General features: G+C 32.8%; 1 protein-coding gene across 1 annotated transcript; it reads right to left on the reverse strand.

Annotated features, from left to right (window-relative positions):
• Positions 1-9,915: 9,915 nt before the first annotated feature.
• Positions 9,916-14,487, reverse strand: LOC139524940 (putative transcription factor Ovo-like 1). Its single transcript, XM_071320113.1, has 2 exons — positions 14,446-14,487; positions 9,916-10,542 (listed from the first exon to the last, which is right to left on the reverse strand). The coding sequence occupies exons 1-2, from the start codon at positions 14,485-14,487 to the stop codon at positions 9,916-9,918; spliced, it is 669 nt and encodes a 222-aa protein (XP_071176214.1).
• Between the last annotated feature and the right edge of the window lie 6,967 nt (positions 14,488-21,454).

Here is a 21,454-nt window from a genome sequence, read left to right on the forward strand (position 1 = left end):
AATAACATTGATTCAAAATTGCAACATCCTGTTTAAATTAAATAACAAGGCCTTTCGAATATACATGTATGTACTAGATAAGTAATACACGAATTTAAGAAAATAGGGCTTTCTTTTTACCTGTAAAACACACATGTACTGAGGTAATTAGAACATATTAAAGTGCTTTATGTATGCCATGTTAATTTGACAAAATAATACTTAAATTAATTGAATTTTTTTTTACTGTTACTTTGGAATACATTTCCTTTTTTTAAAAGGTTATCAAGGATTGATATGGAAATTCTATTATCATGATTATATTAAATTCCTGGTTTAATAAAACAGAACAATTAAGCCCTCATTTTTTTTTAATCTATTAAGTTGTTTTATATACTATTTTATATATATCTTAATGAAAAACATTCACTGCATTATTACCTGAACTCAACTGACACCATAAATCTATACTAGGCTTAAGTTAATGGTGAAAATAGTCCAGTTACCATAAAATACTTCCGAAATATTCCTAAAATTTTGATTAATATTAAAAATATTAGTCACAATTCATTTTTTTAGATTATTTGATCAGCTTGTTTTATTTATATTTTAAAAGTTGATATATATTATTATGTAAGTGTTGATTAATATTGAGTTGAAGTTATATTATGATTGATTAATGTGAAATTTTAATTTCAATACTGTATTGAATACATTTTTAATTTCAAGTTGTTGTTCAAATTTCATTTTTATTAAAAAAATTCATAAATTGATAACATTCAGTTGATAGATACAAAGAACAGGTCTAGGTTGGTTAAGACTTGGTCGAGTATGGTTCAGACTAGGTCGAGTACGGTTCAGACTAGGTCGAGTACGGTTCAGACTCGTATAAAATGGTTAAGTACTGGTCAAGTACACATTCAGACTGTTAAGTATGGTTCAGACTACAGTCGAGTATTATCAAATAAATCTCAGACGAATTCAGACTGGTCGAGTAAAAATCAGTACAGTCGAATACAGATATAGGCCATTTCAGACTTTTAATGGTTTGTAGTGAATATATTTTGGAAAAGAGAAAAACTACTCCAAATTAAAGAACCTTAGTGAGCGCGCTGATATACCCCACGCTGCCACATTGTCACTGGACAATTCAAATAACTGTAAGTAACAAAATGGAACACACTTTCCTTTGACTTAAATCTGAAGAGACAAAATCCATATCAATTACAGGTGAAAACAAGGAATAAGTAAAAAATCCAGATGAATAATCACTAAATATTTGCAGACTACTATGACAAATGATGAGCACTATGATGAAGAGCACTAATATACATTACAAAAAGAGAGCAAGTGTAGACTGATTTGTCTTTCTAATAAAAAAAATTATTTGAGCGTCACAGATGAGTCATATGTAGACGAAACGCGCGTCTGGCGTACTAAATTATTATTCTTGTACCTTTGATAAATATTAAATGAACAACGTTACCAAAAATACAATACATGAATCCAGCATCACAACATTAAAAGAAAAAAAAATGTTGATAGCAATAGCCAAGCTTAATTTAGGAAAAAAACAGATACTCGCTGACAGCAGACCATTTCAAATATGCAGGTAGAAGCATTAACCCAATATCAACACTGAACTGAACAAAATGACAGATCTAATAACAACCAATCATACCTCCAATTTGGATTTACACAAGGGTTGCCTCCCTTCATGGCAGCACCACTGGGAGTGAGTAGTCCATGCAAAACAGCAAAATATAACTGTTTCTGGCTACACTAGACAGCCAGAAAGGTTTTGACGTAGTTCATGAAATGACTCTTTTTGAACAGCTGTTCTCTGTAATGCCACCCGACATATTGAAAATTGTGAATAACTAAAATAGTAATACGTCATCAAACAACTAATTGGAATATTGAAATAATTATATAAACAAGCAATTTCCAATACGTAAAAGGAGTGAGACAAGTAGAATTATTATCAACTCGTCTATATACACTATATATCAACGACTTACCAGAGTAATTAGCTAGAAAAGAGAGGACTTGTACTTAACATAGGAAGTTAAGTTTTGTAGAAGTCCACTCTGTGCTGACGATATTGTACTGATGACCACTGATGAAAAAGAAATTCAAGCAATGTTAGATATTGCCTACAAATACCCCTGTCAATATGGTTAAACAGACTGTTTCATGTATTATAAATTGTATCCCGTAAAGGAAACAAAATGTTAAACAAAATACGATAAATTAGATGTTCAAATAAAATTGAGAATGGAAACGGGGAATGAGTCAAAGAGGACAACCCGACCATAGAACAGACAACAGCAGAAGGTCACCAACAGGTCTTCAATGCAGCGAAAATTTCCCGAACCCGGAGGCGTCCTTCAGCTGGCCCTAAACAAATATATATACCAGATCAGTGATAATGAACGCCATACTAAACTCCAAATTGTACACAAGAAACTAAAAGTAAAAATAATACAAGACTAACAAAGGCAAGAGGCTCCTGACTTGGGACAGGCGCAAACATGCGGCGGGTTTAAACATGTTTAAGAGATCTCAACCCTCCCTTATACCTCTAGCCAATGTAGAAAAGTAAACGCATAATAATACGCACATAAAAATTCAGTTTAACAGAAGTCCGAGTCTGATGTCAGAAGATGTAACCAAAGAAAATAAACAAAATGACAATAATACATAAATAACGACAGACTACTAACCAGTGGCGGATCCAGAACTTTTCATAAGTGGGGGCCCACTAACTGCCCCAGAGGGGCCGCTCCAGTCACGCTTCAGTGATTCCCTATATAAGAAACCAAATCCCCCCTAAATCCGCCTCTGCTAGCATGTAACTGACATGCCAGCAAAGACTTCAATTAAACTGATTGAAAGATTCTATCTTCATCATATGAGTATCAGGCACAATCATTCCCGTTAGGGGTTTAGTATCATACCATCATAAAATATATGAGAAGAACATAACCCGTGTCATGCCAACAACTGGTTTTTTAATAAATGTGTTAATTCCGATGCAAAGACTCTATAAGTGAATCAATATTAACGCAAAAATATGCAATCTTTAATTAACTGACAACAGTATCGTATATCACTTCTTAATAAGTCTATTTAAAGGTTTTGATAGCTTCTGAAGTGAATATAACTATGAATTAATACTGAAAACTATATATTATCATTAACGCAGAAAATAGTCATCCCTCAGTATTAGTTTGTTACCCTGATTTTGTTTTTTGTCCATAGATTTACGAGTTTTGAACAGCGGTTGCCTTTATTTATTTACTATGTATATGAGTTAACAGTTTTACTTGCACTGTGAACAAAAATCACATAACCATGTGTCAATTGACCCAAAATTACAGAGAAACCATAAAATATTTGTGAATGCCTCATCTGTTTTGGCTGCACACCAAATAAACTCGTAGACAATATGCTAGTGTGTTTAGGCCGTGCCCAGCTATTGTCATGTTTAAAGTAATATGGCAACTTAGACTCACATTTTCTTGGTTTAAACGAGACCCTGAAATTGTCCATTTTCTTGAATCCAAAACCAATCAAACACACCTGAAACCAAACCGAACCGAACCCTTCTATAATATATTTATTCAATTTCCCTGTTAAATTCAACAACAACAAAAAACGAACAACAACAATACCAAACTACATATAGAGATCATAAGACTTCGAAAATGAACAAGAAACAAACTTGACAATGACTACAAATTGACATTCGCTAAATCACCCAATGTGAGCCTATAACTAAATACCAGAGTAGTGTCACATATCCGAACTTGAAATCCGGAGAAAAAGCAGATATTTAGCCAAATATTTATCTTCCCACGAATTAACTTTATTTTTAATAGGGTCGATTGAAGTATTGTACTGCGGCTTTACTGTTGTAGCATTAACATACACCCTACCTGCACGTGCAAATAATGCTGTGCTTTACATATATGACTAATTAAAAGTGCCCTTACGATGTATGAAATTCAGGATTTATCAATTTCTTTCCCAAATTATTTTAAGAAGGGGTTAGTTATGATATTTGTCTATCGATTCAGCAGTGGGGTATTCGTTGCAAGTTGGGTAACGTCAGTTAAGGCTGTTTTTAACGTTAATTGTACTACATTTGACTTTACCACAAACATTTTTCTGAAGCTGAATAATCGATTGACCATATAAGACATTAAAATTCCATGAGGTATTTGGGTCCTATAAACTCGGTAATTATCGTGTTTTTCAATACTATCCGCTCCACTAAGAGTGTAACATCACAACATATTCAAAATAAGACACTATGAAACATGGCTTAACTCAATTAAAAGACATTGCCACAAGTTAACATACACTGAACGACAAATTTGATCTATGACACAATGTAATGAATGTTGGTGGACCATTCAATAGTATGATTGTTTGTGGTAATTGAACTCTCTTGATCGCTAAGGATCGGCTGTTAGTTTCCTCACTTTTTAAAAATTAGTTGCCTTCTTGCTATTTTCTTTTCCAAAAGTTCATTATTTTGGTTTTTAAATAGATTTTAATTTGAATTTCTACAGTTATGATACCAGATTGGATTCAAATACTATGATCATCTGGAACAGATATTGATTCAGATATTTGTTTTAATGGTTTCTACGGACATTTTTCCAATTGAAGTGGGTTCTGAGTTGTTGGTAGTATAACCTCGAGCCCATATGTTAGAATATCAAATCAAATCAAATATATTTTATTGTCAATTAAAGACGCCCATTACAGACAGAATAACCACAAGTTAAATTTGGTACAAATGATTACAAAATGATTACAATTTTTTGAATACAATTAAATCAATCATTACAACGAAGAGAAAAGAAAGACACACTAATGTATATTTATAAAACAATGTAACATGTTTCAACTTTGACAAATACAGTCAACAGTGATCCTAAAAAATATAGGAAACCGAATTTAAAGATTCTGGTTTTTCCCCTGGTGCTTTTATGATCCTACAATAAGAAGCTTTACAAATATCTAAATTATGCCTGTCTTTTTACAGTTAAATATATAAATTCACTAAGTTTCTAACAGTTATATTCGAACAACATTTAAATTATTAATTAAATTGCTCACTTGATTAAAAATGTGACTATCTTCATTGGACATTAGCCAAATAAATTGTGATTGATAATCTAAATTGTAAAAGTTTTTATAACTTTTAGCTATGTTGGAAATAATGGAAACTCTCACTTTCCAAAGATGAACATTTAAGTAAAAAATGGATAAAATTGAGAATGGAAGTAAAAAATGGAGTCCATCTTCCACTTTTTTTTTACAAAGATTACAAGTTCTATCCATTGCCTAAAGTGCCCTGTACGTACCTCTCTCTACTTCTAGATCATGGTTACTAATTCTAAATGTTGTCATATGAATTCTCAGATTCCTATTACCTATAGCCAAATAAGGTTCAAAATATATATTTCTCTTAAAAAGTCTATGTTCTAAGTGGTATCTATGATGAGTTTATTTATTTTCAAATGACATATTTTTTCTGTCATCGTTTAAAGATGAATACCACAACTTATTATACTTTAATTTTAGTTTGTTTACAATAAATCTTTTCAAGTTTGATTTCATATTAAAAACTTGCGATAAATCTATGTCTAAGTATTTTGCTAATGAACTTGTAGAATTAAACCAACCTTTCTTACTATGGTTTGATAAGGATTTTGATACAAGGAGAGCTTCAGACAATAATTTGTCCTCTGTACTTTGTTAAACGTGATATGTATGAAAACATATTACACCATAACTTCAATAAATAAAGGATATCTCCCTAGCTCGCCTATCACTGAATAGAATGTATAAAAGTTCCGACTAGTTGAATAGCAGTATTAATATCAAGGTTATTTGTCCATGCCATAAGCGGTTCCAGGGGGCTTTTTCGTTGGAAAAATTTGGTTGATTACTCCATGATGCATACCAGCTGATATTTAACTGTAGACAGCTCTTCTTCATTTGGTGATATTTTGTTCGAAAGTAGCATGTAGTTGGTTTTTTTTAATGTAACTGACGTTGTATTGATATTTATACATTTTTATACATTTTTTGACGGGACGTATTATGTTATACAAATGTCCGGTGTCTGTCCGGCTTAAACATGTCGCACCGTAACTTGAGAATGACTTATCCAAATTCCATGAAACTTAATACAGTTGTTTCCTATGATGGTCAAATGATCTGTAAACGTTTTGGTGAAAATAAAATTAAAACTTTTTGAGTTACGGCACTTTGTAACTAAAACAGGGTTTTTTTTCACATGTCGCACCGTATCTCAAAAACGATTCTTGATTATGGCTTAAAACTTTAAACACTTCTTTGTTATATTAATTTTAATATCTGTATACTTTTTGGTGATGATTCAAAATTTCATTTTTGAGTTATTGAGTATTTGTAAGAATGGGGAGGGGTTTTTACATGTTGTGCCGTATCTCAAAAACAATTTATGATTATTGCTTAAAACTTTACGCAAGTCTTTGTTATATTAATCTAAAGATCTGTATACTATTTGGTGATGATTCAAAATTATTATTTTTAGTTATTGAGTATTTTGTAAAACAGGAGAGAGTTTTTTTACATGTCGCGCCGTATCTCAAAAATAATTTATGATTATTGCTTAAAACTTTACACACTTATCCGCCCTGTTTAACGCCTTGTAGGACTGAATTTTTTTCCCGAGATTTTAGTCTACCATTTTATGTGTGATTCTGTGTTCCGGGAATTTCATCAATAAGGAACTATGTAGATGGATCCGTACCTGATACATATAAAGTTTTTTAGCAGCATTTTCAGTACGACTACATCGAATGATGGTTTTGCATCAAATAGTTATATACAAAAGGGGGATTTTTGTTATATATTTCCTATATAAATAAATTTAGTGTTTTTACTGTCTTCTGATTGGTTAAAATTATTAGTTTTATTTTCAATGTTGTCAATTTTGATGGCGACACGCCCACTGTGACGTTTAGTATTCATATGCCCACATGTGTGTACGTTATTATTGTTAATATAAATAATATAAAAAGTTCTTTGAGTCTTATTTTTGATAGAAATTTATTTATAATAAATGGCAATAATTTATTTTGATTTTATATTTAATGAATGGCTATTATTTATTTTGATTTTATTGAACCATAAAACTAATTTTTGACTCTTCGCGGATTATGTAAAATGTGAAGAGTCAAAAATTAGTTTTATGGTTCAATAAAATCAAAATAAATAATAGCCATTCATTAAATATACTTCTTCGAAAATGATGGCTGGAATTAATCTTGCAGTATTTGCCGTAAAGTCTTTTTGTAGGATTGACTGTACAGCTTTTAATAACCTTATCTCACGTCTATTCGTAAGATGAATTTACTGATTTCCAGTAATATGATGAGAACTATTTTGCATCTTTTTTTTCTCCTTTGTTTTTAAATAAGGGCGACAATAAACCGATTTTGATTTATGTCTGGAAGTAATCGTTTTATTGATGATTACTCTAAAAAAACAAATTATGGCCATAAGAAGTTTTCAACCGATATTGCAAATATATCTTCTGCTTTCTTCTTTTTTATGGGTTTCTCAATAACATCTAGATCTACGTGTTTGGTAACAATGCTCAGTCATCTTTTTTGAAGAGTTATAATCAACACCCCGTATAACCCCGATACAAATGAAACCGGACGTTGGCGCGTTCGAAGCGATAATTAGGACAACATTTGGAATGACAACAACTTCAAGGGCCTTTCTCGAACTCATGTGAGTATATATCAATATGTAAATAAGCATGTTAGTTTATATAATCAATTATAAAATGGTTGTAAATTCCAGATTTTGTAAAAAGCGTTTGATAAAACTGCAATATGTAAAACGCACAGTCATGGTGTGATATTCTACGTTTTTTGGGGTAAACAACGGTCAATTAATATCTCATCTTATATAAATTTTTGCGAAGCGATACTTTGATCAATGATAAACAATAACTAGTTAATTCATCTCGTCAGCTTCAAATGTTCTCTAGAAATGTAATTAAACACAAAATCGTACAAAATTAGGTCATCTCGTACTGTATCGTTCGTTCAACCAAATGTGTCAAGTCCATTCCTCAATGACAAATAACCACTGTACAGTTCATTGACAAAACACGTCACAAAAAAAATCTTTTTAAGGTACTCGTGATGGCAGCAGCAACCTTTTTTCTGTGTTTCTATTGTAAACTGTCATCTGTCAACTTTGGCGAAATAGTAAACCATGAAATTATTAGTCATCCAAAGCAAGAATTGAAATGTATAATCAAGCGCATCTGAAGGCAAAAGTTTACTGAAAACTCGCAATTTCCACGTTATTCCAGATGAAATCAAGTCAAAAAATAAATATATCACAGCCAATACAAATTCGATATCTCTAAATATTCACGATTTCGAGCCTCGTCAAAATGCAGTTGTTGGTCCAAGTTTGCCGAAACGACAACGACCAGACGAGCTCGTTGACCATTGTTCACCAGATGTATTAGATAACCAAACTTTTATAGAATCTGATGACGGTAGGATATTTGAAAAAAGGTCCTTGAACGTTTATCGTCTATCTTGCCGAAGGTGATATCAAATTTGACAGATGTCGGCGAATTGAATTCTTTTGTACAGTTTAATGAACTTTTGGCTTCTGGTTCCTTTCCGTTTGAAAACATTGCGTACCGTTTATTCTGTGACGTTGTACAGTGGTATACATTATCTAACACTTCATCAATGCGCTACTCAGAACTTGTCAAACGATTTTGGAGAACAGGATACAAATTATTTAAAGGGAAATTTCTTCGTTTCATGTCAGGTCTAAAAAAGACGGGAAATATAAACGAAGGAATGTCTGAGAGAGGAAAATACGAGCCAATGAATTCAGAGTTAAATTTTGCTGTCCCCTCCTGGGGTGTTCTTGACAAAATGATTACACCCGTAAGCACGGAAACCTTCAGACCTGGGTTAATCGATACAATGATAAACATATTACACGAGAACGATCCGGACAAAATAGCAACTTTCAAGTTATGTGTTGATGGAAAAAAGATCAACTCATCTACCATAGGTAATTTAGGTGACGAAACCTAAGGGGTCATGAAGATCCACCAACACTTTCAAGTAACATGAAACAACACGATGAAGACAAAACAAGAATGTGTCCAAAGTACACGGATGCCCCACTCGCACTATGCTTTACCATGTCCCATTGACCGTGAAATTGGGTAATAATCTAATTTGGCATTAAAATTAGAAAGATTATACTATAGGTAAGATTTGTACTAAGTTTCAAGTTGATTGGACTTCAGCTTCATCAAAAACTACCTTGACCAAAAACTTTAACCTGAAACTCCCACTTTCATTTTCTATGTTCAGTGGACCGTGAAATTGGGGTCAAAAGTCTAATTTGGCTTTAAAATTAGAAAGATCATATCATAAGCACCAAGTGTACAAAGTTTCAAGTTGATTGGACTTCAGCTTCATCGAAAACTACCTTGACCAAAAACTTTAACCTGGACGGACGGACGAACGGAAGCACAGACGGACGAACGGAGTCACAGACCAGAAAACATAATGCCCCTCTACTATCGTAGGTGGGGCATAAAAAAAAACATTGAACAGTTGAGAAATCTTTTGAAGGATATTTAATTTTAGATCCCTCTTCTGTTATAATTTTTACGTTTTGTATTGAATGGAGTGGTTCGATTTTTTTTTTATAGTAATCATGAAATCCAACACAACAGGAAAATGAGGTCAAGCTGTAACCATCATTATGTCATTGATTTTTGTGTCATTCGTCAGGCGAAACTAAATTAGATACATGCAACTAGCATATTAAATAAGAAAAAAAACATTTGTAGTTATTTTTTTTTTATTATTATGTGTTTCTCTGTACAAGTTTACAAACAGATAAGTGATACTTTTGACTTGATCGCCATTTGAATTGTTTCCCACATATGTAGGACAAAAGGCGACCTTCATGAACCACTTTCCTGTGTTCCCTCAACGCGTCCAAGGACTTGTATCCACAACCACAAGTGCTACACAGGTACGACGGAAATTCTTTTTCCTTTGAGTGGTGAGCCTTAATGTGGACGTTCATGGAATTCTTGTACGTGAATTTTTTACTACACAGGGGACACTTCTCTGTTCTGATGTTATTGTGTAGATTGAGGTGTCTTCTAAAGTCCCAAAGCCGGTTAAACCCATCACCACAAGTGCTACATTTGTATCTGAATATTAATGCGTGTTTGTCCTTAATGTGGATTGATAGTCCAGATCTTGACTGGAACATAAGGCCACAAACATGACAAAGGTAGCGATAAGTTTTACTATCATCGGGAACACTGTCCTGTTTTTGGTTTTCATGAACTCTATTTTTTTGACGTTTAAGGTCAAACTTTCTTTTGGTTTCATAAACACATAGGTTACATCTGTGATATTCCACTTCTTCTTTTTCCGAGTCATCGGACCCTCGACTGTTTCCTCCTCCATAAGATATATGCTGAAATTTTAAAAGTAAATGTATTATATTCAACTAAAAAAAAATGTAGTTGAAAAATTGACATTGCACTAGCTCCCAGTAACTACAACTACTCCTAAGTTAGATCGGTATTTCATGTCTTTTTGTCATATGTGTTCGTGTTTTATACTAGCAAAACGCCATGAGCATAGTAGCATAGCCACTCGAAAACATTTTTTTAGAAGGGACCAGTGGTCAGAAGGCTTTAAGCTTTAAGATTATTCATTTGTTTTTCAAACAAATGCTGAACTTTTTTTGTTTTGTAAGCACAAACCTATAAAACCTACTGTATGTCTTTTGTTGCTACCTTGCTGCCATGCTTTATTTGCTTTTGTGGTTTAAATTTGATCTTGTTTTTTTATTCCTTTTGTATATCACATAACATGACTGGACATAAGGAGAAGACTTTTTGTTATCAGGAGGGGCCAGAAGAATATATTTTTTTATTTTCTTTACGTGGCATAATCGTGCGAAAATTTGTTTTTCATTGTTGAACAATAATCGTTTTCCGGTAAATTATTCTTCAGGACTCTAATCCACCACTCCCCCTTCCCGAGAAAAAAATAAAATTATTGTTCCCAATACTAGAAAAGATTTCTAATGACAGATTGATAGGTAACCGTCTGCTCAATCAATAACATCTGAAATTTGTCGAACGATTGAATTTCAAAATAATATACATGTTCGCATGGTTAATGAAACTTCTTATATGCACAAATGAATTGAAATACATGAAATTGGAATTATCTGTACAATGAGAATAATATATTGGCTTATGATGGTAAATTTGCAACGTGTATATTAAGATTTACATACAAAAATATGTTTTAAAACATGATAATTGTTTTTTTAAAACGCAATATTGTCACAACGACTCGTACAGTATAAAACAGTGTAACGACAACGAAGCGTGTAGAGTTGAAAATTAAAGATGCACAAAGAGATGCACTTTTCGTTGTCTACATAGCATGTATATCTACAACTTTAAGTGTTTTGTTTAGGTAAAACGATAAGATTTTTAGAAATGTATATTTGCAAAAATAAAAGATGCGAGAAACTTAGAATTTATAACGATTAAAAATAGAAAACATGCTTTTACTATTGCCAAGGTCGTGCTTTTCGTTAATTTTAGCCTTTAGAAGAAAAAAAGTATTTAAAAAAAATAGCAATACAATATAAGTGACATATCATAGTATATATCGAAGCAAAATATCATGAGAAATAGTAAAGATATTCATGAGTTTGTTCCTATTTTGTTTGTGTTTGAAAAATTTATGTTCGACATTCTGATTGTATTTGATTCAATTTCTTTTATTATGCCTCTTTATGATTTCTTCGTTTCCCAGCCCTGTCCTGAAAGAATTACGGGTGAGTTTCTTCTCCTGTTTGTACAAATTTGTCGAGATTTAACGACGACAGCTACGAACTCTTTTTTCAAGATGAGTCACAGTACAGCACGAAAAGTAGCTTTTCGATATAAAAAAATGGAAGCATACGCTAAAACTTTATTACTTTGGGATTCTATACAGCATATGTTGTTAATAGTGGACAAAACAATAACCTAAAACATGTTATTTTTTTGTTATATTTTGGAGTTCAGTATGACGTCCATTATTACTGAACTAGTTCATCTAATTTCACATTCTGATATACATATGATGTTATTTCCTTTTAAAATCTTGTATTTTTTGATTGGGTTTCATTAATTAATCCCCCAGAACTCGAAACTTGTATCCGTCTTATTTTCAATCTTCGAATTTGACAACCCCCCCCCCCCCCCCCCCCCCACACACACACACTTTAACAATATACCATCTTCACCTTCATATGGGATATACATTTCCCAAATTATTCGGTGTGCAAGATCTTGCAGCTGTTACTCAAGACTTCACAAATAATACACAATGGTATTGAAGCATAGATTCTTGGTTCTGACCTTGTTTATCACCTTAAAAACGTGTTTTAGTATGTTTTTCTTTTTGAAAATCGGTCAATTGACTAATCAATGTTTTCTGATATCCATCTGACGTGGCTTGGTACTTATTTATCCCGTAAATTTTTGTGTCATTGTCTTTCATTTATTGGTTATGTGCTATAACAATATGCATTTTTGTGCTTCTTTGATTGTTTTTAAAGTTACTGACATTAGAACACAATGTTATCTGTTGTATCGATTTTATTACATATTATGTCTGTTTTTTTCACATATTGTTGTGAATACAACGAAAGTGTATGCAGCTGCAATACAAGTAAGAGGTATGGCTAGCTATAAAACCAAATTATATAAACCACTTTCTACATGACTATTAAGTGAGGAATGTGAGAGTTGTAATCCATTCGTTTGATTTGTTTTTCTCAGAGGGATTATTTTTATATATTTATTATTTTTGTGCTTCTTTGATTGTTTTTAAAGTTACTGACATAAGAACACAATGTTATCTGTTGTATCGATTTTATTACATATTATGTCTGTTTTTTTCACATATTGTTGTGAATACAACGAAAGTGTATGCAGCTGCAATACAAGTAAGAGGTATGGCTAGCTATAAAACCAAATTATATAAACCACTTTCTACATGACTATTAAGTGAGGAATGTGAGAGTTGTAATCCATTCGTTTGATTTGTTTTTCTCAGAGGGATTATTTTTATATATTTATTATTTTTGTGCTTCTTTGATTGTTTTTAAAGTTACTGACATAAGAACACAATGTTATCTGTTGTATCGATTTTATTACATATTATGTCTGTTTTTTTCACATATTGTTGTGAATACAACGAAAGTGTATGCAGCTGCAATACAAGTAAGAGGTATGGCTAGCTATAAAACCAAATTATATAAACCACTTTCTACATGACTATTAAGTGAGGAAAGTGAGAGTTGTAATCCATTCGTTTGATTTGTTTTTCTCAGAGGGATTATTTTTATATATTTATTATTAATTATTTATTTAATAACTCAAAATATCTATTTAACATGGTAAATATACTTTTTACAGAAGCACATGTATTTTTTTGGGGTAAAACACGGTTTTTTGTTTACATTAACAATGTATTTCATTGGAGGGAATTTGTCGCACTGCAAATTTAAAAAAGGTATTCTATGTATCGTATGATTTTGGCTCGTGTTTCTTTGTGCTTGCTGTTAACTATAAATTAAAATACAATTTAAAATGTTATTATTCTCAGTTCTGCTTTACTCTGCGTAACTTACTCCGTACTACTGCCTTGCCTGTATTATAACCATGACAGACCACCGTTTCGAAGACGAATTACTACTACACGAGGTCATAGCTCTCTTAGTTTTTAACAGAGAAGCTGCATTTTCTAGTTTAGTTTGCCTGCATCAATACCGTCGACAGCAACCAAACAAAGAGCGTTACAGCCACAAATAAGTGACAGCCCCTTTCAACTGTTTAAGTAGTACTTCGATTCTAAAATATTTGCAATGGAGAAACAGTTAAGTGTCGGGCAACGACTCCTTAGCCATTTAGTTGAAAAGGGAGGCGTCAGTGGAAATAAGGAGTGAAGGTAATAAAATCCAATGTACTTTCAACTCCGAAGTCCTTGCTGACCAACATAGCTGCAAAACGTTTTTTGAAAGATTTTTTTTCTATAGATTTAATTTCTGGACTTGTCTTAAAGTTGAACAAAAATAAATAAGCTTGAACAAAAGAAATAAGCTCATCAGAATAGCCGATAAAGTTGGACAACAGTTCGTGAATACGAGAGTGACGAAATAGCATCAGATTCAGATGGCAAGAAAAGATTACGCCAAGCTGAAAGCAGAGCACTCATAACCATCAAGGAGAAGTCGTACTAAAGCTTATGCTAAGCCTTCAGCTACTGTTTCTAGACCTATTATAAAACTGCAGATATGACTCACCAACAGTACATCCAGTCGCCCTTTCGGAGAAACAGTCGCCATGAGTCGACTTCCTATGAAATGTGTAGCGAATGCCACCAATTTGGACACTGGAGGACAAGCTGTTCCAATAGAAGCAGCAAGCAATTTACACCAAGGAACAACACAGCAACATAAGATAAAAGATAAGTATCTTAATATAGTAGATGAATATTGTAAATATGGTGCACATGAATGGGCACATGAATATACCTTTCGAACATGTTCAGTATTTTGATAAAGTTGAGTTTTCAAAATTCGCCAAAGGCGTCAAAAGTAGTTTATCAAATGTAGCTGTTGAGAGTACATTTGAGCAAGCAAATTTATAGTTAATATTATAAAATCAGGTTATATGATGAATTCCTTTTGTGAGTTTACCACCCCGCAATAATAAATCTGCAGTTGCTATAAATTCTGATTTTGTAAACGAAGCTGTTCTAGAACTTTCGAAAAACGGATGCGTACACGAAGTACCATTCCAGCCTTTGTAGTGTGACTGTCTGGTGAAACTGGGGTAACCTTCAAAACATGGGAATAAACATTTACATAAAACTGGGGTAGCTTTAAAACCTGTTCTGCAACTGTCATATTTCGTGAAAGTGCATTTTGGCGGTTATTTTGACTAACTCAATGTATATAAACTGGTGGATAACTTCTCATTCAGATGCCTAATTAAGACGACTGGACGAAATACATTTACCAGAATTAAGTTTGTTCATTTTTCAACACCTAAATATTAATAAATTGTTGTAATATATGATATTTAAAGACTTTTAAAAGCTTGTCTGTTTTCATTCTTCTGTTCGCCATCTTGTCTGTGTACATCGGTGCACATGATCACAGAATTAGCCAATAAACGTTGATCTTGCACAAAAAATATCAATACAACCTTTATTACGGTAGGCCATTCGTAACATGATTATAATAGAACCTCAAGTATCATGTTATTGATATAAAACCATGTAATATAAAAGGGCATCATATTTATTTAAAGCATGATTTCTGAAAAATCAAATTGAACATTTACGGATATATTAAAGAAAAAAAAATGGTTTGTGGAAGCTGGATTTCTAGATTAACAAGGATAACATTTTATATTATTATAATATTGATTTCATTATTCTCAATCAAAAACTCCGTCAAAACTTTGGGTATGAGATTTTTTTAGAATACACGCTGAACGAACATATTAGATTACTACAAATTATCTCCCCTTATACGCTTATAAGTAAACAACAATCAAACATAAATAATTAGTATTCTTTGGTTAAAATGGTCTATATATTACAATAGAGTACTTTATTTAACAATGAATTGTATGTATGAACTCCACATTATCTATTAATTTTAAAAATTCTAAAATGAGTACAAAACAAATTTATAACATTATTATAAACGAAAACAAACTGGACAAACCTATAGGAGTTATAATGTGGGAAAAAATGTTTGCCAAAAACCTGTACTTCAAACTAGAAAATTGTTTCAACTTCATTTTTAACTACTTACCTGACAATAAATTGAAAATGTTTAGATGGAAATTAATTCACTTTATACTTCCATGCAATGATTTATTAGTTAAATGGAAAATACTCACAAATAATAAATGTAATCATTGCAGTATAAAAGAAGATTATGAACATCTTTATTTTTCTTGCAGTTACAACAGCAATTTTTTATCAAAAATATCCAACCTTCTTAAATTTATAGGTTTCAATGAAAGTATTCTTAATATAGAAAATCTTGTAGTAGGATATAAAATAAATGATGAAGCTTACTATGAAATTAACTTTCTTTTGACTGTAATATTTTTTTCTATCTACAAATCATATTACATCTCTGACTCAAGAAGAACAAAAGTAGATATCTTTAAAATATTCAAGGCAGAAATAAAATCTATAGTTGAAATCAATAATATAATTAAAAGAAAAACCAGTAAATTGATTTTAAAAACCCTAAACTACATAAATGATCATAAATAATAACAAGGATTTGTACAAATATCCCTGAGATCACATGACCCAAGTATTAAGTCACATGACTTGAGCATGTCAGGTGACATTAATGTACTTTAATACCACGTGTTAAAAAAAAAGATAATAATGTATCATTCAATATTGTATAATACACACTTTTTTGTCTTCTTTTTTTACTTTATACCTTATGTGTTTATCTTTGACAACTATGTGTAGTGCACTCTGATGTCGTGTATAATCATGTTTACCCGAGTAGTTTAGATACATCAGTCTAAAATACAACAGGTTTCAAATAAGTTAACAGTTACACTTTTATTATGATTCAAAACATCACGAAAATTATGATCAACTTACCTTTTAAATTAGACAAACTGTCTAAGTATTGTGAATTAAATTTATCCAAATCACAAAGATGATGATGGCAAAACGATGCACATTTATCTAATATTAAAAAACACTATCGGACGGAAGTGAAATATTCTCCGGTAAACATGAAATCATTTAAAATATTGTAACATTGTAATGTAACATCAATTTACTTTTATTAGATATTCTCCCTGGATACCTAATAACTAATATATCAGGGATACTTAGTGCAATGCTGTACACTAAGTAAATTGTTAACAGCAATAGAGTGCAATAAAGTATATTATCCACGTAAAAAAAAAAAAAAAAAAAAAAATAAATTTTAAAAATCACATTTAAAAACTATACCGACTGCGTACTTTTATTCTACAATCTGGTGAAAGACAGCAAATGTATCTTATTTCTAAATCTTAAGCATATTCATACTTATTCCAAAACAAAAGATATTTTTTAAATAAAACAATTGATTTATTAATTCAAATTACTACTTTTATAGTCGACATGGCATCATATAAAAAATGCAGCTATAAACGCAACGACAACTACACAAGTGAAAGCACTATTGACACCCTTATTAATATTAAGATGGGCTAGGACTATTCGACTGCGCATAATTTCACGCATGAATTACCATGCACACGAAAAGTTCACTTTTATTTTTTTTAAATATTTTGATTGATTAAAAATTTCATTGTTTGGGTTTAAGGTCAAATATTTTTTTCCCCCATTTCGGTGACCTATGTTTTTTATGTGCTCATTCTTTGAAACAATATTTCAGCTTTTTATACCAAGTGTTTTAGAACTTTTTTTTTTATATTCCGATAAAAATATGTCAACACCTCTATTTTCCCCATCATTTCTTTGAAAAACTGTCCCTTTTACATACCTCTTTAAATGTAATGTTTTGAGCTTAAATGGTCCGGGACCCCCTATTTTTTTCGACCAATTTGATTCACTTTCTTTAATGATTAAAATAACAAAAAATACGGCACTTCTGATAAAAACATCGAATAGGCCCGAGCCACCTTAAGGCAAAGAAAATAAGAAAGGCTGTTGTAGATGTGCTCATTGACCACGGCGACTTCTTTACCCACAGCATTTACCTCTGTCGAGGCTGTGTGAAGTTTACGGAGACAAACTTCCTTGACGACACGCAAATGCCAAGAAAACAAAACAAGATTGATTTGTCAGAAGAAGCGGTGCAAGCATTTTTTTCGCTTTTAGAAAGGGCTGAGTGCTCTATTCAACAGCAACAACAACTTGTCACAGCAATAGGGAAATGCCAAAGCAGAGCCATATACGAGGATTCGAAGAGTATTGGTGGAAAATTTAAAGATGATGAATACCTGGAATCTTTCAGCGTTACAGGTAAGTTATGAATGATTATGATTACGATAGGATCAACAGTATGTTCTTGCTTATTTGATTTATTGTAAATGAGAAGTGTCTCATCTTTCTGTTTGTAGGACTAGGCTACTTGGAAGGGAAATATACCTTACATAACAATGAATTCACGGTTCAACTAGCAAGCAAGCTAACCAAAGATATTACCTTTGCCTACACACTCGTGAAAATCGGCTGTAACAAATACAACGGAGTCTATATATATATATTTAGAAAAAATTATAATTATAATATTTTCAGTAACCAGTTTATAGAAGAGCAACTGAAAGTTGTGTGTGGTGGATTGGTGTTAATTTTGAAGATGGAAACATGGATGGGAATTTCAACCCACATGATAGGTATAAATATCGTCCGATTATAGTCTTTTAGAATTTTTAAACATTTTTGGGATGTACGATGTTGAGTTAAACGTAGAGTAGCATATGTGATGTACATGCTTTAAAAAAACCAGTTGGAATTAATGACTGAACTTGCTACATGTGTTTTGGTTTTTATCCACCAAATCTTATACAAATGATTCATATGCAGAGGCGGATTTAGAGGGTTTTTCAGGGCGCCCAGGCCCCCCTTTTGTGGTAAAAATTTGATTATATCAAGAATCACTGAAGCATGACTGGAAGTAGGTCCCCATTTATGATAATTTTGAAAGAATTTGGTTTCATTGACATTCATACAACATCTTCTTATTACATTTTGATAGTTAAAAGATTATTTTTCTGTTACAGGCCTAGGTCATTGTGAAATAAATATGGTCAAAGCTCTGGGATGTCGGGCTCATAGACCTAGCATAGATGTTAGGATCTGTATCCATTAAAGCCCTACAAGCGTGCCAAGGTGCAACTAGTAGTTGATAAACATTTAAAGTTACTTACCAGCTTGAATCGAACTTTTTAAAAATAAAAATTAACTTTTAGAAATGTTTTTTCTTTTTCTTTATAATTTCAATTTTACAGAGAAAAACAAAAATACAAAAGGGAATAACTCTTTTTTAGATAAATTTAAATAAAAAAAAAGTGCATGACGTAAACTTTATACTTTGAATTGTTTTTGTTGATATTTTGTAGATAATTTAAGTTTCTATTGTGAGATAGTAATGTTGTTTAATATTTTTACAGATCATCACAAGAGCTGGCAAATCCTGCAAATATTTATGTTTGCTATGGCACAACGTATTGCACAGAACGCAATATCAGTAATAAGAGATATAAAAGGCATGCATTGGGAAGATTATCAAAAGCAAAACTACTCCAATTTTACAACAGTATAGTAAGATCTATTATGGAGTATACATGTCAAGGAAGCTGTACAAAGAAAACGCCTGTCATAATGCCTTGGCTTACCAGGATCAGGTAACGAAACATGAACAGTATAATTTCAAGTGTGATTATGACAAGTGCAACAAGACATGTACGTTCCAAAAAGGGCTAATGCACCACATATGAAGTGAACACAATGGGAAAACCTGTGTATGTGAACTATGCAGATAAACTTACACATATAAAACATCTGTGGGGTAAAACAAAAATCTTCGTTAAATTTATGAAATGCAGTTACTCCTTCTGTCTCCTTGGTGAGATATTATCCCCGATTTCAATTTGGGATTTTTTGTTTTCCTCGATTCCATGTCGAAATGACGTGATCTAAAATTAAATGAAGACTTTGACACATAAAAAAAGTCTAATTAAACTCTTCATTTAAAAGAAAAAAAACTCTCCCAATTAGGCAATATATAAACCAAGTGAAGACAAGATGAGTAAGGTATTGTAGAGAATATTCAGTGATTGCAATGACGATAGATAAATAAATTTGCAGATTCTAATGTTATATAGCAAAAAATAATGTTTTTATTACATTAAATACCCCACCTTCATAAATTTAGATATCAGTCCACTCGCTGCATTATTCAACCGGAAACCAGCCAGAAAAAGAACCATGACCCCGTGACCTCTCCTACCTGACACCTGTGCGTCCTAAACCTTCATCATTTTTTCCGGTTCATCAACGCATGCTGCACGCTTTTGAGGAGGAAGAAAAAGTTTATCTTTTGCAAACAAGTTGTTTATTATATATATAGAAATTTAAATTGATATTTTTGTTTATTATAAGTATATTTAGATAAATTTATCATCATTTTATCTGAATATTATGGATAAAATTCCAGCTTCGGCTACCCAAGAGGTAAGTGACAGTCAAATACACACTTCCAACAGTAATTTGTTGTCCCCTTGGCGTTCGGACACCTATTCTGATGACTTTTGGGATATAAGTTTGGAATTTCCAGGTGTTTCAGGTGTTGGTATGGAACAGGACTCAGTACCGGTTCCTGTCAGGACTTTGCCGTTCACTCCTGGTGCCAGTCAGTTGAGGCTATCTAGCTAACCTAGCAGGGTATCACATACCGTTACTAGGCCTGCAGAGATACCAACGTCTCCTGTGTCTTGCAAGACAAGCAGGCAGGAGACTCTACCAGCTGGCATCAGGAGTGACCCCTTTTCCAGGACTAGGTGGCCCATGAATTTTGTCTACCCTCCCATGCCTATGGGTATGCCCAACTGGCCGCCTTATCCCCAGCCCTTTGACCCGTATTCGGCTCAATCAGTTTGGTCTGGTCAGGGATTTGGTGGTAGACCCTCTTCAGAGTCATCCTCTTTTAAGGATGAGATGAGGAGTCTTACCACGGTTATACACAAGATTCAAGCTACTGTTAATGCTAAGTTCTTGGAGTTTGGTAACAGGCTTGATCTGATGGAGTCTAGGGGTCTGTCTCAGGATCCTGCACAGGACCCTCCCAGACCTCCTAGACAGTTGTTGGAAGACGACTCGGTGTCTTTGGCTCCTAGAAGTCAGGAAGGTAACTTTTTGGATGACCAAGGTGATATTTCAGATGTTGACAGTGTAGTAAGCACAGAGGGAGATGCTTTCATTCCTAAGGAGCCTTCTTCAGGCAACTCGGATTGCCTTAGGAGTCTTGGTCTACTCGATTCGCAGGAATATGTCAGATATGCCCATGTCGTCGCCACCTAGGGTTTCTTCTACTCCTTCGGATTTCATGGCTTGCTCAGTTATAGTCAAGCCAGAGTCTAAGAGGTATTATTCTTTTAGGGTCACTTTACAACTGCTTTGTATTTTGTAAACTCTTCTCTGGCTGAGAATCTTGCTAACACTAGCAAAACTGGTGGAAGTAAGTTCTTTGGTTTCGGACCTGCCTCTTACCCAGGGAGATGTAGATCTAAGGACTTTGAGATCCC

This window comes from Mytilus edulis, chromosome 5 (assembly GCF_963676685.1).
Source record: "Mytilus edulis chromosome 5, xbMytEdul2.2, whole genome shotgun sequence".
In the NCBI taxonomy this organism is placed as follows: Eukaryota; Metazoa; Mollusca; class Bivalvia; order Mytilida; family Mytilidae; genus Mytilus; species Mytilus edulis.

Bases quoted from the DNA above. Each gene is read 5' to 3' on its own strand.
- LOC139524940 (XM_071320113.1), bottom strand. From the start codon at position 14,487: ATGGCGACTGTTTCTCCGAAAGGGCGACTGGATGTACTGTTG. The intron at 10,543-14,445 runs GTGAGTCATATC...TTAAAATTTCAG, and splicing joins GGCGACTGGATGTACTGTTG to CATATATCTTATGGAGGAGG.